This window comes from Leucoraja erinacea, chromosome 15 (assembly GCF_028641065.1).
Source record: "Leucoraja erinacea ecotype New England chromosome 15, Leri_hhj_1, whole genome shotgun sequence".
In the NCBI taxonomy this organism is placed as follows: domain Eukaryota; kingdom Metazoa; phylum Chordata; class Chondrichthyes; order Rajiformes; family Rajidae; genus Leucoraja; species Leucoraja erinaceus.
In genome coordinates, this window is record NC_073391.1 from 23,157,441 (window position 1) to 23,175,438 (window position 17,998).

Here is a 17,998-nt window from a genome sequence, read left to right on the forward strand (position 1 = left end):
CTTCTTCAAAAAAGTTGATGATTTATTTTATCTTTTCAAAATTTGCAGCATAGTAGAGTACAGCAGAGAGCCCCACCTAGTCAAAATGGGCTGAGGAGGTAGCGGAATCTCGGGTGCCATTTCCTTGAATAACTGCACACGTGACTGTGCTTTGAGGAAGATTTTCTTGAAATTGGAAACTAGGCGATCGACATTTGGAAACAAGCTATGTATGTGCTTGGCAATTCTATGAAGTCCTTGAGCTAAGCATGTCAAATGCAACATTTTGGGGAATAAAACTTTAAGAGCACGAGCAGCTTTTTTCATGTACGGAGCTGCATCAGTCACAAACAGAAGAACATTCTCGTGTTTTATACCTTCTGGTCAAAGTACAGCAAGTGAAGATGTAAACAACTGCAATAGTTGAGCTGTTTGACCTCCAATACTTCTGATGTCAACACATACTCCTTTGATGTTTGACCTGCCTCTAGTGTACCGATGACCACATTGGCAACATATCTCCCCACAGCATTGATTGTCTCGTCTATTGAGATCCATATTTTGTTGCATGCAACTTCATCTCTAATTTTCTTCACAACAATGTTGAAGTTGCTGTCAACATATTTTTTCCGTAATGATGACTGGCTTGGTATATGTTCCTCTGTCTATTTCTCTAAAAAATGAGAGATTTGTTTTCAAATTTCCACCGTGGAATTCCAGCATCAATGAATGCCTTACACAGACCTCTTGAAAACTCAGATTGGTGACTGGAGCCAGCAGTAAATGTAGTGAGAAGAAAAGCTTGGGTATTTCGCTTGGGTAGTCTACACCCCAGTGGTATCAACATTGACCTCTTATTTTAGATAGCCCTTGTCTTCTCCCTCCTCCCCCTCCCCCTTCCCAGCTCTCCTTCTAGTCCTACTCTCTCCGCCTCTTCCTTTTTTTCCCCGCCACCCCCCCCCTCATCAGTCTGAAGAAGGGTCTCGACCCGAAACGCCGTCTATTTCTTCTCTCAGTAGATGCTGCCTCACCCGCTGAGTTTCTCTAGCATTTTTTGTCTACTTTCGGTTTTTCCAGCATCTGCAGTTCTTTCTTAAATAGATCTTGGAGAAGACTGAACCAGCGGGCAGCGGCACGAACGAATGAACAACCGACGGTGGCGCCCCCGGTTTCGCCCCAGTAGTGGAAATTTTCTTGTAAGTCATACTATGTTAACACATTAATAATAACATTAATATTAACGTGTTAATATAGAAAAGGTCATTGCAATCACGGCACAACTAGAGAAAATAGCACGACCTTTTAGCAAAACGGCAAAAAAGCTGATTTAGGCACACGATCGTGAAAAAGGCATGATCTTGGTGAAATCATTAAAAAAAGGCATTAAAAGGCACATGGCATTAATTGCAAAATCCTGGCTCTACTGATGAGTCTGGAAGATGAAAGTTCGTTCTTATGTTGTAAGCCGACAGCAGTGGTAGGCGTCTTGCTACTAACGGTATGCCAGAATTCCCTGATGGGATTTTCTCCAAGTCTCATACTTTTCCTCTGCTCCTTGTAAGTGACATTTTTAGTAAACGACTGGGAATGGAAGCTAGCTGGATATCTTTTAACTGGAGAAAAGAAAGATAAAGGGGTTGCAAATCACATTGGTTCAAATGGGATTTAAACACAGATGTGAAACCTGAAAAAGTTGGTCAGTCTATCTAAATATTTTGCAGGAGTTCGGGTGAGATGGGAACATTTTCTTCTGAATGTTGGGACACATGGTTGAAGGTTGACGGTTTTAACTAAAATATTTAACAAAATTGATGTTACCTAGACCATTTTTGATGTGAAAGTATTGAAATTGCCATGGGCAAGAGTTTCAGCGGGTTTTTTTTCTGTTAACTAGATCATATAACAAAGGATGATCTGGAAAGAACTCTGAAGAAATATACGGGAAGCATTATGCAGACACCACCATTGTAAGCCAACTTTTCTGTATATTTTGGCTATGTGTGATAGAAGATGAGTGCTATGGATATTCTACATCCTTCTGATTCCTGATCAATCAGTTTATTTGATAACTTAAAGAACTATATAGACCAGAATAAATTATTTAACCTATCATTTAAAAAATCCCTGCATGTCAATTGAATATGAAATATGACTAGTTTGTAAAAGTTTAGTGATACTGAAAGGAAACAAGCCCTTCGGCCCACTGAGTCCATGCTGACCATCAATCACCCATTCACACTAATCCTATTTTATCCCGCTTTCTCACCCACTCACGACACATTATGGGCATTTTTACAGAGGCCAATTAACCTACACACCCTGACATCTTTGGGATGTGGGAGGGAACCAGAGCATCTGGAGGAAACCCACGGGGCACGGGGAGAACATGCAAACTCCACACAAACAGCACCCAAGGCCAAGATCGAACCCGGGTCTCTGGCGCTGTGAGGTAGCAGAGCTACCAGCTGCGCCACTATGCCACCAACTAAATCTTTGTTAGTCTTTGGATTTTTTTCTGTAATTATTAAGCACACTTAATGATTTTGAAAGGCTTAAATGTAATTAATCATTTCAGTAAGTGTTATTAAATTTCACTTCTAATTTTCAGCATGGACAGAGCACAGAACATGAAATCCATGGCTGGTATTAGAATTAATCACAATAAGGAAGCCTGATCTTCCTGGCTTGCTAACCTGTCAAGAAGGATCACTAATGACATCCCTCTCCTTTTCCTCAATCCCAAGGAAGGGACTGGTCTGGTTGTGGATTTCAGTAATGCAATGCATTCAGCAGAGCTTTCAGTCATATAGTGAGGATGTCCCATGCCTGTGAATACCCTGCAATTGCCTGCAAAATGCCTTGCCCTTAGTATTGCCAACTGCATAAGCTGAGAGAGTTGTTGAATAGTTTTTCAATCTATTTGACTTTTAAAGACATTAAAAAAAAATTAAAAAATTCTCTGTCATTCTAATATCTTATTGAAATTAAGCAGTTTAAAATTGATAACATTTACTGTAAAAGCATGTGAAACTCTAAGCCAAACTCTAAGTTATTTTTAAAATAGACATAAAGATGATGACATGGCATCTGTCATTTCTTGGAATTGTGAGCAATTTCTTCTGTCGTGTGCTTTCACAACTTAACTGTTAAAATAGACGACTTAACTGTTAAAATCGCGCATGGACCCTCTTTTTTCCCCACTGCATACTAATCACTGAGTTGTGTGGTGCATTTAAAAGGTTTTTTTTCAAGACTTCAGTGTATGTGCTGGTCTCAAACTGGTGCTCAGCATTGACGACTGCTGGGAGCAATAACTCTTTTGAAGGAGTATATTCTAAAGCATGTGAGCATTGGACAAGGTACTGGACAGGAGGCAAAACAACAAAGACTAGATATGTAGGCATAAAGGGCTGCAGAAGTAATTTTTACTGGATCATAAAGCAGTCAACTGGTAGCAAGAAACAAAGTGACCAATTACAGTCACATTTGGAAATGCTACACTGGGAAGTACAGGACAAGCTGGTGTACTTTGTTTATCGTTAGAACTACACAAAAAAGGACATTCTTCCCTTTGAGCTTCCTCTACTCTTCAATGCCTGTTCCAGTTTCCCTTAAATTCACTTTCTTGCCCTATTCTCATGTCTTGTTTACCTCACTGATTAAAATGCTACCTCAGCGTTGAATACATTCAAAGATTCAGCCTCTGCTACTTTCACGGACAAGGAATTCTAAAATCACAACGCTGGGAGAAGAAATACTTCTTTATCTCGGCTTTAATCGATACCATGTCCACTAGATGTACTCCCTCTCCTGATGGAAACATCCTCCCTTATCAGGGTATGTATGGCAAAGAATTTTATAGGGTTCATTAAGATCTCTCATTCTGTACTAGAATGAATATAGACTCAACCTTTTCAACCTTTCCTCATAAGGAATTCTCTTCATACACAGGATCATCCTCGTGAATGGAAATATAGATTTTCTTAAATGAGGTGACCAAAACGGGTTACAGTGAACTACACATGGTCTCATTAGTGTAGTGTGTAGTGTAGTGTGTAGTGAAAGGTGGAAATTGACAGATTCTTGATTAGTTAAGGTGTCAGGGTTTATGATGAGAAAGGAGAATGGGGTTGAGAAGGAAAGATAGATCAGCCATGATTGAATGGCAGAGTGGACTCATGTGCCTAATTCTACTCCTATAATTTATGAACTTATTGTACAGTTATAGTTCAGATCCCTTGAAATAACATCCAGCATTACATTGGCATTCCCAATTAACTGTTGCCCCTCTTTGCAAGCCTTGTGTTTCATGCACGGAAACCCCTAAATCTCTTTGTGCTGCAACTTTCTGTAGGCTTTTAAATTTAAATGTTATGTTAAAAATATGTTTTCAGAAGAAGGTGATGCTAACACAATGATGGTAGAAGTAGTGGTTAGGGTGAAAACATTTTTTCATAATCTTCAGTCTTAAGATTTGTAGGGTTGGGGAAAGATTGGAAAGGTCAAATGTGACATGCTTTGTTTAAGCAATGGTATAAAGTCATGGCAAGTAACTTTGGGCTGATCAGGAGATAAAATCAGAGAAATATAAACCAGGGAAAAAAATTGACAGGCACTCGAGGAATTTGAATTAATTAAGGAGAACTAATGTGGATATGTTAAAGATCTTGTTTGACCAGCCAAATTACATTTTTTGATGAAGAAACAAGTTTTCAGGGGGACTATTGGATCTCATTGATAGAGATCTTAAAGAAAATATTTGACAAAGTATCACAAGGCAGGATTTTCAAACCCGAGGTATGGCAGTCATTGAAGATGATGCCAATCAGTGCAAAAGTGGCAGATGGAATTTGAATAAGGAGAAGTTGTTTTTTTGGCAAAAGGAATGAGTAGAAGGAATATAAAGCTAATGACAGGTTTAATTGAAATAAACAAACAAAAGATGGTCCAAATGCGCATAATACACATTCAAACATGAGTTGGATTTTAGATTTTGTATGTGAGATACGGGGAAGATGTGAGGGACACTAGCAAAAGTCCAGAGTGTTTTATTGTCATATGTACTGACAATGAAACAGCTGCAACTTAACAGGCTCATAACGCAATAATATATTCATAACACAATAATATATCAAATATATAATTAATTAATAACCGTAATACTAGGATCAATGTTACAATTTTTTTTTATTGTCACGTATGCACAGAACAGTGAAATATTTTTGGCATAATCCATAAAACGTACAGTCGCCATATTTTGGCACCAGGTAAAAAGTAAAAGTTCAAAGTCCAGTACACACGTTGCAAATACTGGAGCACCCCTAATGCAGATAAGCCCAGGTAAATCTAAGGCTGCTGCAGGCCCCCAACATGACAACCCTCTCCTCGCCTGACCGCCTCTGTGTCCTGGGGGGTGCCTCCTGCAGTCGACCTTGAACGCACTGCAAGCCATGCACCAGCCCTTGTCCTACTGATCCACTCCTCATAAAGGTACAAAATCTGAAATTCATAGTGAACATTGAAAAGCAAAAGAGACCCGGATGCTGTTTAGGAAGCTGTGTGAGTGAGGCTTTGGTAAGTGCAGTACTGGGCTTCATGCCAGTTCTTTTGGCAGCTGAAGCAAAGACATTTAGCTAATCCGAGTCTGTGGATGTAATTTGCAGTGCAAATGATATTTTCTTTCAATAAAATGCTTCTTTAGCATTTGGTTGTCAATGAATCTTGCCAGAACCTTTTGGGAATTGCATAGATCCCTTTGCCTTTTGCAGAGTCACTGTTTAATAATTCATTTTACATTCTTATTTTCAGATATTCTGCCTTGAAACAAAACGGGCAAAGGCTTTCCTGTTTGATGAAGAAAGGAGAAGCTGTAGAGTCTAAACCTGCAAGACCTGTCATGGTGTATGATCTTTCTGTACAGGATTACAGTCCTCCTCACTTTACTCTTAGTAAGCAAATTAATTTGTTCAATATCTCAATAACAGTTGCTCTCGCTGTTTTTTATTAATGGTCAGGTAGCCTACTTAGTAAAGTTAAAATATTTCCTCCCAGCCTTGTGCAAAAAACACTGCCTAAACATTGTACATCAGATAAAAACTGCTATATATTATCACAAAAGGCTCTCCAAGAACATGTTGGAACATTATCTCATGTGTTTCAAAAATATCTGCACCACAATTGTTCCTTGTTCGAGACACTTCAATGAGAATGCAATTTCAATACCAACAGTTCATTCTTACAGAGAATTTTGCTTAAGCTGGGTAGGATGTTAATTCATTAATGTGGCAATAATAGCTGCAGATATTGTGGCACAGTATTGCAGTGGTAGAGATGCTGCCTTACAGAGCCAGAGACCTGGGTTTGATTCTGACCACAGGTGCTGTCTATACAAAGTTTGTACGTTCTCCGTGTGCCTGCTGGGGTTTTCTCTGGGTGCTCCAGTTTCCTCCCACACTCCAAAGATGTTTGTAGGTTAATTGGCCTCTGTAAAATTGTAAATTGTCCCTTGTGTATAGCACAGTGCTAGTGTACGGAGTGATCACTGGTCGGCACAGACTCGGTGGACCAAATGTCCTGTTTCTCCGCTGTGTCTCTAAAGTCCAAAGTAAAAGATGCACTCATCGGCTGGAATGAAAGGCATTAATATTGTAATTTTTACTGGAGTTTTTCTGTTCCTTTGGTACCTAACAAGTGATATAGCAGATTAAAGGGATGAGAAAGAATATAAACAATGGTACAATTGTGTCGGAACAGTGGGATCTGGCGATTAATGTGTGAAGATCTTTTTGGAGGGCAGCACAATTGAAACAGAAGTTGGCAAAGGAAATGAGATCTTGAGCTTTAAAACTGAATACAGAAGTAGGGGGAACAAAATAAAAACTGCAGATGCTGAAAATCTGAAATACTCAGTAGATCAGTCTTCATTGGTGGGAAGAAAAACAGTGCTAATGTTTCAGGTCAAAGTCTGGTCACTGCCTGACCCTGCTGAATGTTTCCAGCATTTTCTCAAATTATGTTGAACTTTTATCAAGCTAACCATGAGAAGTGATTCTTGGAGCAAAAAAGATTGAGGGGAGATTTAATAGGTTGCTGTGATAACGACTAGGTTTGCCAATGAACCAAGAACGAAACTGGAACCAAGCACATAAATTCAAGCAGAAGTCAAAGGTTGGGTATCCTGCAAATGACTCACCACCTGATACCTCATGACCAAAAGTTTCCCACTTGTCTGAATAAATGTGGCTCCAGCAACAGTGAAGAAAATCGGAACAATCTAGGGGGGAAAAAACAGTCTCCTTTATTGGCAACCCATCTAGCTCTAAATATTAATTCCTGCTGCCTATCGTTCTCTGTGCCCGCAATGTGCACCATCTACAGAAGGCACTGAAGTTAGTCATCCGGCCTATTCCAACAGCATTTTACTAATCTGCAACTGCTATCACCAAAGAACAAAGCCAGGAGGCATGTGCGAAAGCTGCACATTTCACTGGTCTGCAAATTGCACACCAAACTGATTTGGAAATATATCGCTGTTCCTGCATCGTGGCCAGGTCTATATTATGTAACCCTCTAACAAGAATGTGCGAGTAATTTCACAAATGGACTACAGTGGTTTAAGACGTTAGTCACACCATCAATTTCAAGAGATCAGGAAGAGATAGACAAAAAATATTTTACTTGCCAGCAATGCCCACATCCTAAAATAATGAGTGTATTTAATAAAAGAATAAATAGAATTCAGCACACACCAATAGTTTTTCCTTTACATTTTCCATGAATAAACCATGCAATTTAATGGCTTTTCTTCAAATACTCCCCTAGTGAAGCACCCTCCTTTGGAAAAAATCATTTCTCAGAATAAGGTTCACCACCTTTTTCCTTAGGCAGGAAATATGCACCCTTTCCCATTCATATTGCTACTATTCAAGTCTTTAATAGGATAACCGAAGACCCCCCATTATTATTACTGATGTACCTGAGATGGCGGCGCGTTCAGACGCAGAGGCTTTGCGCTCCCAAGTCCAAATTAATTCGGAGCAGCCCGGTACCGAACGCGGCTGTGAAAGTAAGGTGATTAAAAACCTCAGAAACCCCAGCAACCATAAGAAGAAACTGACCTCCAGGACGAGGAAATCCAGGACCCGCATCGCAATCCCGACGGGTCACACATGGAGCCGCACGGTACTGCTTAATATCGGACGTGGCTGCGAGAAACTGGCGTGTGAGTACTACAGTACCCGTACCAAAATCCCGATGGAGCTGAGCAGAACAGCCCCCTGGATCACCACTCCGGAGGGTAGGAGACGGAGCAAGCACCGGGAGCGAAAGCAGAAGCGTGGAAAGCGAGCGGGGGTGCAGGACAGGCTACGGAGGGCTCCACAAAGACCATCGCTCCCAAGCGTCTTTCTCGCGAATGTCCGGTCACTCACCAACAAGCTGGATGAGGTAAGGCTCTGGATCAACACCCAGCGATCCCTGAAAGACTGCTGTGTGCTGATCTTCACAGAGACCTGGCTCAGCGCGCTGGTTCCCGATGGGGCTGTGGACCTAACCAACCAGTCACTGCATCGTGCTGATAGAACAAAGGACTCCGGTAAGAGCAAGGGTGGCGGGCTCTGCATCTACATCAACAATGACTGGTGCACCAACTCACACTGCAGTAGAGAGCTACTGTTCCCCAGACCTGGAATACCTACTGCTTAAATGTAGGCCGTTTTACCTGCCTTGGGAGTTTACTGTGGTTATCATCATGGCCATATACATCCCACCACAGGCTAATGCTAACCTAGCGCTAGCACAGCTGCACTCGGCCATCAGTAAGCAGCAGGATGCTCACCCCGACGGTGCCTTCATTGTTGCAGGGGACTTTAACCAGGTCGACCTACGAGCCGCACTCCGCAAATTCCACCAGCATGTGCAGTGCCCTACCAGGGGCTCAAACACGTTGGATAAAGTGTACACCAACATCAAGGACGCTTACAGAGCTCTCCCCTGACAATCCCTGGGACAATCCGATCACCTCTCACTTTCTACTGCCTGCATACAAACCCCTCATCTGCAAGACCAAACCTGCAATAAGGACGGTCAAAATATGGCCCGAGGACGCCAACCTACAACTCCAGGACTGCTTTGATCGCACCGACTGGGACCTGTTTGCACAACAGGCAACCAGTGGTTCAGAGGTAGACTTGGAGGAGTACACATCCACTGTGCTCTCCTACATCAACTGCTGTGTGGAGACTGTCACAGTGGACAAGCAAATAAAGATGTTCCCAAACTGGAAACCCTGGATGAACAAGGAGGTTCAAGATCTGCTAAGGGTCGCAACAATGCCTTTAAATCCAGGGACACTTCTGCCTACAGTGCGGCCAGTTCGAACCTGAACAAAGGCATAAAAAAGGCCAAAGACATCCACAGGCAAAGGGTGGAAGACCACTTCAATACCGCGGACACCAGAAGCATGTGGCAGGGTGTCAGGGACATCACTGACTACAAGAGCAGCCCCGCCTGCCCCCACGGTGATATCACACTGGCCAACGAACTAAACACCTTCTTTGCCCGCTTCGAAACTGGCAACACCACCAGGAGTGGAATAACCCCGGCCATGGCGGAGGGACGGGCCTTAACACTGAGCACTCAGGAGGTACAGTGCGCTCTGCGTAGGATCAATCCACGCAAGGCTGCAGGCCCGGATGGAGTCCAGGGTAGGGTACTAAAGGACTGTGCTGTACAGCTGGCGGAGGTATTCACGAGAACCTTCAATCTGTCTCTATCTGTGGCAATGGTCCCCAAGTGCCTGAAACAGCCACCATAGTGCTGGTGCCGAAAAAGTCCAAAGTCACCAATCTGAACGACTACCGCCCGGTTGCCCTAACTCCAATCCCAATGAAGTGCTTCGAAAGGCTAGTCCTCTCCCACATCAAATCCAGCATCCCTGCCTCACTGGACTCTCATCAATTTGCATACAGGGCAAATAGATCAACAGAGGATGCCATCTCTCTGGCTCTTCACATTGTCCTGACTCACGTGGACAGACAGTGTACGTACGTGAGGATGCTCTTCATTGACTATAACTCTGCATTCAATACAGTCATCACCACCAAGCTCACCACCAAACTCCACCAGCTAGGCCTCAGCTCGCCGATATGCGATTGGATCCTGAACTTTCTGACGGAGCGACCGCAGGCAGTGAGACTGGGCCCGCACCTGTCCTCCACTATCACCCTGAGCACCGGCACACCACAGGGCAGTGTACTAAGCCCCATGCTCTACTCCCTCTTCATTCACGACTGTGTTCCTGCATTCAACACCAACACCATCGTGAAGTTTGCAGACGACACAACAGTGATTGGGCTGATCACCAACGGTGATGAAACAAAATACAGAGCAGAGGTGCAGAACCTGGCGGACTGGTGCGCACGTAACAACTTGTCACTAAACACCTCCAAGACCAAGGAGCTGATTATTGACTTCAGGATGTCCCATAATGGAGAATACGCCCCAATCTCCATTTATGGGGAAAGTGTGGAGAGGGTGTCCAGCTTTAAGTTTCTGGGCACTCGCATTTCTGAGGACCTCACATGGTCCACCAACACCGCTGCGCTGGTCAAGCAGGCACAGCAACGAATGTTCTTCCTGAGGACATTAAAAAAGACTGGTCTGCCCCAACAGCTGCTGACAACGTTCTACCGCTGCACCACAGAGAGCATATTAACGTATGGCATCTCTGTGTGGTATCTCAGCTGCACGGAGGCGGAGAGGAGAGCTCTTCAGCACGTCGTCCACAGAGCGCAGAGGATACGTTTTTTTGGCCTTCCATCACAGCAATGTGATGGATGTTTATGTAAATTATGTTGTGTCTCGGGTCTATTTGTAATGTATGGCTGCAGAAACGTCATTTCGTTTGGACCTCAAGGGGTCCAAATGACAAATAAATTGTATCTTGTATCTTGTATCTATCATTGGAACACAGCTACCAGCCTTGGAGGGCATCTACCACACACGGTGCCTCAGGAAGGCCGTCAGCATCCATAAAGACTCCTCACACCCTTGTAACGGACTGTTCGAACTACTTCCCTCCGGCAGACATTACAAGGCCTTCTACGCCCGAACCTCCAGACTCAGAAACAGCTTTATTCCCAGAGCTATAGCGGCTCTGAACCGGCCCTGCTGAGTGCCCCCACCCCCCCTGGACTGTCTCCTTCGGATGGCCACGTCACACAGCTTATTTATTTATTTTACTCTTCTTTTACATCGGTTGGAAGCTGCATACTAAATCTCGTTGCACTGACGTGCAATGACAATAAAATATATTATTATTATTATTATTATTATTAGTTCTAACATTGATTTGTAATTTGTATGATCATGACTTCCTTATTATTTTGTGATCTGGCAGCCAATGTAGATCAATTAGGATACCTGAGGAAAATGGATTCAAGGACAGTTCAAATTAATTTACCAGTAACTATATTGGCTGAGATCAAAATTATGCAATATGTATGTTATAGTGAGGAAATAGTTATGTCACAGTAAAAGTGGCCTGAATGAGTACTTGTTCAACAAGCGAGCAGAAGAATTTGCAGGGAAATGTTCCATTGTATTTTCTCCAAATTATTTGATCAAGAAAACAAAGTGACGTGTTGGAATTTAAATCACAAGGTGATCAATCCATTTATATTTTGTTATTCATTTGAAATGTACCTCTGAATTTAATTTATTTCCCTTCTTGACCCTTTCTCTCTGTTAATTCCACTTCATTCTCACTTGACCTTATTCTCACTATACTTCATGTTGTTTCCTTTAGTGCCAGTTGACACTTAAATGGTCCCCTATTGAAATCTACTCTGTCCACTGACTGAAATGTTCATGAGCACACCTCCACACTAATTCCCTTTTCCCCTCATGTCACCATTACCTCTTCCCACCTTCCCCATTTTCCTGCATCAGAGGCAATTTGCAATTGCAAATTACACGATAACTGCTGACAGAACTGTTGCCTGAACTGTTGTCAGAATTGATCAGCTTCATTGGAGTTGTGAGGCTCATCACTGCACCTTTGTGCCACCCATATCAAATGTTTTTCCCCATAATTATGTTATACGTTCGACCTTGGATTGTTTTTGCACTGAATAAAGTATTAAAAAATACAGAGATGTTGTCTCAATTGTACAGGGTGTTGGCGATGATTCACCTGGAATACCGTGTACAGTTTTGGTCCCCTTACCTAAAAAGAGGTGTAGTATCATTGGAGGCAATACAAAGGCGATTCATCAGGCCACATGTTGAGATGCGAGGTTTATGCAACCAAAGGAGACTAAATAGTTTGAACTGGTAATCCTTAGAGTTTAGAAAAACGATTGGTGACCTTGTTTAAACATATCAGATTCTAATGGGATTTGACAAAGCAGTCTGGCAAGGTAAGGAGACAAGATAAAAAGCTGGTCATTTAAAACTGAGATAAGCAGAATTTATTTTCTCGCAGATTGTTACGAATCTCTGGAATACCTTGCCCTGGAAAGTGGTGATAGCGGGTGTAAAGTCAAGATGGATAAATATCAATAGATTGATAAATAGAGGGGTATGGGAGGAAAACGGCATTGAAGGGGCTTTGAGGCCAGCATAGATCAGCCATGATTGTATTGAATGTTGGGGATGACTTGAAAAGCCTGATGGTCTACTCTTGCTATTATCTGTTCTTCTATCCAGTTTCTATCATTCAAACTGCTGATACTATGGTCACATGATAAAAATAGAAATAATTAGTTATGTTTTATGCTCTATGTATGCATGTATTTCAGATATTGAATGTGGAGGTGGCTTTTACGTCCGTAGTTTGGTGAATGACCTTGGCAAAGGTAGGAAGAAGTAACAAATTTATCTTAAATTCAAACTGAACATTCACCATTTTTTTTTGGTTGTCATTTTTTCAAAATGTAATATCCTGTCTAATACAAGTGTTGTGTTTTTTTTGCTAGAGCTTTCTTCGTGTGCCCATGTTAAAGAATTGATCAGGACCAAACAAGGACCTTTCACATTGTACGAACATGCACTTCAAGAGGAGAAGTGGACAATTGATGAAGTAGTAAAAGCCATTGATAACTGCACACAATTAGTACCATCTGAAGGAGGATGTAAGAAATTGAAGACTGAAATCTCTGAACAAGAAAAAGAAGTTGATTGATAGCGCAGTGCATTTCTCGATGAGGACAATAAAGACTTGCAGTGCATTTCTTTTAAAGTTCCCAAGCAGGAGATATGGCATCCACTTTTGCACAACCATGTTCTACAAACTGTAATATATTGGCAGCTAAATGCTCTTGATTGTTTGAGGGATAAATGTTGGTCAGAGACATGTAATCTAATAATGAATTAAAAATTCAGTACACATTCTGTTCACAAAACTAATTTAATAAATGGGTACATTTTTTCATTGCTGTTCATTGGTCATTAAATAATCCTGTAAGTAATTAGTATTTTACCAGAATATACAGAATAATTTTCTGAATTTTTGTACCTCAGGTGTGAGATGTGCATTGCAATCACTTTTTCATTATCAATAATGATCCAGATAAATTACCCCTTCAGCTAATTTATTGCTACATGATATATCATGAATTTAAAAACATTAAATTTAGAACATCCAGATTATTACTTTTATTACTATTACTCATTATTACATAAAATAAAACTAGTTTATTCTTGTCTAAAATTTAAAAATGTAACAATAATGTGTGCAACTGCAATTCAAAGCACGGGCTATGTTAGCAGCTGAACATCAGATTTATGTTCCAGAGCTTAAAGTATCTTTGGAAATGTTTTCAACATTCAAGAAATTGAAAGGTTTGTGAAAGATTTTCTTCAGAGTTTTTCAAAGTTGTCTGAAAATGTTCAGCACTACCATAGCTTCTGTGGTATTGATAGTTACACAATTCAGTCTGACCATTCAAAATTTTGGAATTAATTGAAATAAATCTACTATTAATGCAGAAAGCGAGTATCAGCTCAGCCAAATTTGGTTTCTTATAACATGCATATCTACTTCATACCATATTTTTTTCTTTAATAACAGCTGAAAATGCTTGAGCAATACATGAATGTTATAATTGTTGATAAGCTTAAATATTATTATAAGTGTGCAAGGTGATCTAATTTCTGAACTAAAACAAATGTTTGGCATTTATTAACATTTATTGGTAATCTATGAAAAAAAACAAAGTATTATAATAAATCAGCTCAGTTAAAAACTAGTTTCATATTGGAATGAGGAATTTCGAATGAAGTTATATTGAGATTTGCTTATGATATCTTCCATAAATTGTCATGAGATACAACCAGTGAGTTACCTGGTTGCATACCACAGCACATCTCCAGTTGCCACTGTGTAAAAGACTTGTCTTTCTACTAGGTCAAGCCATGATCCAGAAAAGTAATGTATTATTTGATCAGAGGCTGCAATGAGAGGTCATGGTGTGCCTGACATATCCAGGTAGGATGATCTGATTTCCCGAAGAATGGTTTATTTCTGCGACAGTAGGTATATTGTGTACTCTCAGTGACTGCCTGCTCTATGTTTCCTCTGGGTATGTGAGTACTCAGGAAAATGACAATAAAGATATACTATACTGCTATACCATATGCGGGTGTGCTTTCAGCATCTATTGCCAGTAGTTACATGGTATTGTCAAGCAGTGTCTGATGAGAATGGAATTGAAATGTTTTGATCAAGATGTCTGTGGATGAAATGGGCTAAAAGCAATACTACTTAATCTGAGATGTGGGTCTTGTGAATGGCACGGATTCAAAATGAAGCTATTTTCAATTGCTTTAAAGACTTTAAACTGAAGAACTTTTGTATTTTATAATAAGCTTGCTGAATCTTGGATGTTAGAAGCTCTCAATACTTTTATCTTTTGTGGTTAAGTATATTTAAAAAATCGAATTTGTTCAAAAATAGTACTGCATGTGATAGGAAACTACTGTACATATTGAAATATATCAGTTGGGTAAACAGTTTCTTGTGATCTAGCTTAATATTTATTTTATTGAAACATCTTAGATATGTTTGGGCAAATCAGCAAGTTATGGAGTGTGTTTCTTCTATTTCCAATTTTTAAATCTTCTATTTCCCCCACATACAATGCCCTCCAATGTTTGGGACAAAGACCCATCATTTATTTATTTGCCTTTATACTCCACAATTTGAGATTTGTAATAGAAAACAAAATCACATGTGGTTAAAGTGCACATTGTCAGATTTTATTAAAGGGTATTTTTATACATTTTGGTTTCACCATGTAGAAATTACAGCCGTGTTTATACATAGTCCCCCCATTTCAGGGCACCATAATGTTTGGGACACATGGCTTCACAGGTGTTTGGAATTGCTCAGGTGTGTTTAATTGCCTCCTAAATGCAGGTATAAGAGAGCTCTCAGCACCTAGTCTTTCCTCCAGTCTTTCCATCATCTTTGGAAACTTTTATTGCTGTTTATCAACATGACGACCAAAGTTGTTCCAATGAAAGTCAAAGAAGTCACTATGAGACTGAGAAACAAGAATAAAACTGTTAGAGACATCAGCCAAACCTTAGGCTTACCAAAATCAACTGTTTGGAACATCATTAAGAAGAAAGAGCACTGGTGAGCTTACTAATCGCAAAGGGACTGGCAGGCCAAGGAAGACCACCACAGCTGATGACAGAAGAATTCTCTCTAGACAAATAAAAATCCCTAAATACCTGTCCAACAGATCAGAAACATTCTAGGTGTGGATTTGTCAATGACCACTGTCCGCAGAACACTTCATGAACAGAAATACAGAAACTACACTGCAAGATGAAAACCACTGGTTAGCCGCAAAATAGGATGGCCAGGTTACAGTTTGCCAAGAAGTACTTAAAAGAGCAACCACAGTTTGGGGAAAAGATTTTGTGGACAGATGAGACAAAGATTAACTTATATCAGAGTGATGGCAAGAGTAAAGTATAGAGGAGAGAAGGAACTGCCCAAGATCCAAAGCATACGATCTCATCTGTGAAACACGGTGGTGGGGGTGCCTGAGCATGTATGGCTGCTGAAGGTACTGGCTCACGTATCTTTGTTGATGATACAACTGCTGATGGTAGTAACATAATGAATTCTGAAGTGTATAGACACATCCTATCTGCTCAAGTTCCAACAAATGCCTCAAAACTCATTGGCTGGCAGTTCATTCTACAGCAAGATAATGATCCCAAACATACTGCTAAAGCAACAAAGGAGGTTTTCAAAGCTAAAAAATAGTAAATTCTTGAGAGGCCAAGTCAATCACCCAATCTGAGCCCAATTGAGCATACCTTTTATATGCTGAAGAAAAAACTGTAGAGTACTAGCCCCCGAAAAAGCATAAGAAAATATGGCTGTAATGCAGACCTGGCAGAGCATCGCCAGAGAACTGCTGATGTCCATGAATCGCAGACTTCAAGCAGTCATTGCATGCAAAGGATATGCAACAAATTACTAAACATGACTACTTTCATTTACACAACATTGCTGTGTCCCAAACATTATGGCGCCCTGAAATGGGGAGACTATGTATAAACACTGCTGTAATTTCTATATGGTGAAAGCAAAATGTGTAAAAATGGCCTTTATTAAAATCTGACAATGTACTTTAACCACGTGATTTTTTTCCTTTTACAAATCTCAAATTGTGGAGTACAAAGGCAAATAAATAAATGATGGGTCTTTGCCCCAAACATAATGGAGGGCACTGTAGATCCACGATCGAACAGTCATATTTCCACAGTTACTTTGGGGACATTATGATGTATACTTTTAATGAAATGGTATTAGTGTAAATTGAGAATGTTGTTAGCTTTTATTGGAAACTCTGGCATATGAAACAATTAGATAATCATTGCAACTTCCCTGATCTGCAATGTACATTGTAATAATTATTTGAATATTGCTGATAGGTAAAATACTTGAAATCAATACGTATGAAAAAAAAATAGCAAAGTTATCTCTTTGAATTTTTTATTTTCCATCTGTCCTCAGATTTTTGCTGCTGTTTACTTCAAGTCTTAACTGCTTACAGTTCATTTCTCCATTGGCTATTATTTATGTCTGCAGGGTGATCTAACCACAGGATCATCTTTAATCAGGCTAATCCTATCGTCACTTAATGCCCAGGCTTGCACACTTCAGCTGCTGCAGAAGAAAGAAACTGGCTGATTTATCCATTACACCCATCCTCCTTCCCATAGCCCAATGATCTTTGGCATGAGTCAGTCACAGCACCCCTGAGCTATGGTAGGTGAAATCAAACAGCAAGGCACAGATGGGGTTACTGAAGCAAGTAGCTGATATCCTATCTGTCTCAGCTGCCTGCTGAGCCGTCAGATGTCTTTTTATTTATTCTGGGTTTATAATGCATTTTGAAGTCATGTCTCTTTATTATTGCTGTTTTTCTGTTCATTGAGCAGTGACAAATAGGAGGGAAAAGACTTTCTGGCCACTAGGGGCGCCGCATGATGGCAACCTCTGCCTACAGTCTCTGTTATTCCATCTTTTTTTAATTTAAGTATGTTTTTGGAGGTTTCTTTAGTATTTTTATGTGGGGAGGTGAGGAGGGTAAGGGGGAAATCGTATCTCAGTGACTTCCTGGTGAGGATTCGACTATTCTCCGAGTTGCGTCCTAGCCCTCCCCTTCGCGGCCTACCATCTGGATTGGCGCGGCCTTTCCTGCCAGAGACCGACCAAAGCAGTGCAGCACTGGATTCCCCGCAGAGCGGTCGATGCCTTCCCTGGGATTGCCGTTTGAAGCTCTGGAGTGTTGGGCCTGCTGCTTCAACATCGTGGAGCTGTAGTTTGCAGAGCTCCTAGCCACGGGCGCCGCTGACTTCAACATCGCGGAGCCCTGGGATCCCTTTGCCGAGGGCCGCCAGTGTGAATCTCCGCCCAGTTCGGCCTGTGGACTTCGGGAGCCGCGGTCTCCAGTAAGTAGGGGCCGATTCGGAAATCCAAGCCGCTGAGAAT

The 17,998-nt window shown here is 41.0% G+C and overlaps 1 protein-coding gene across 1 annotated transcript in view; it reads left to right on the plus strand.

The window, feature by feature from the left end:
- trub1 (TruB pseudouridine (psi) synthase family member 1) overlaps positions 1 to 13,408 on the plus strand; it is a 49,794-nt gene extending 36,386 nt beyond the window's left edge. Inside the window, exons 5-8 of the mRNA XM_055646914.1 lie at positions 1,874 to 1,946; positions 5,788 to 5,927; positions 12,780 to 12,836; positions 12,957 to 13,408. Coding sequence (XP_055502889.1) covers positions 1,874 to 1,946; positions 5,788 to 5,927; positions 12,780 to 12,836; positions 12,957 to 13,162 — 476 coding nt within the window. The 3' untranslated portion in view covers positions 13,163 to 13,408. The remainder of the gene's footprint in view (positions 1 to 1,873; positions 1,947 to 5,787; positions 5,928 to 12,779; positions 12,837 to 12,956) is intronic.
- Positions 13,409 to 17,998: the final 4,590 nt, after the last annotated feature.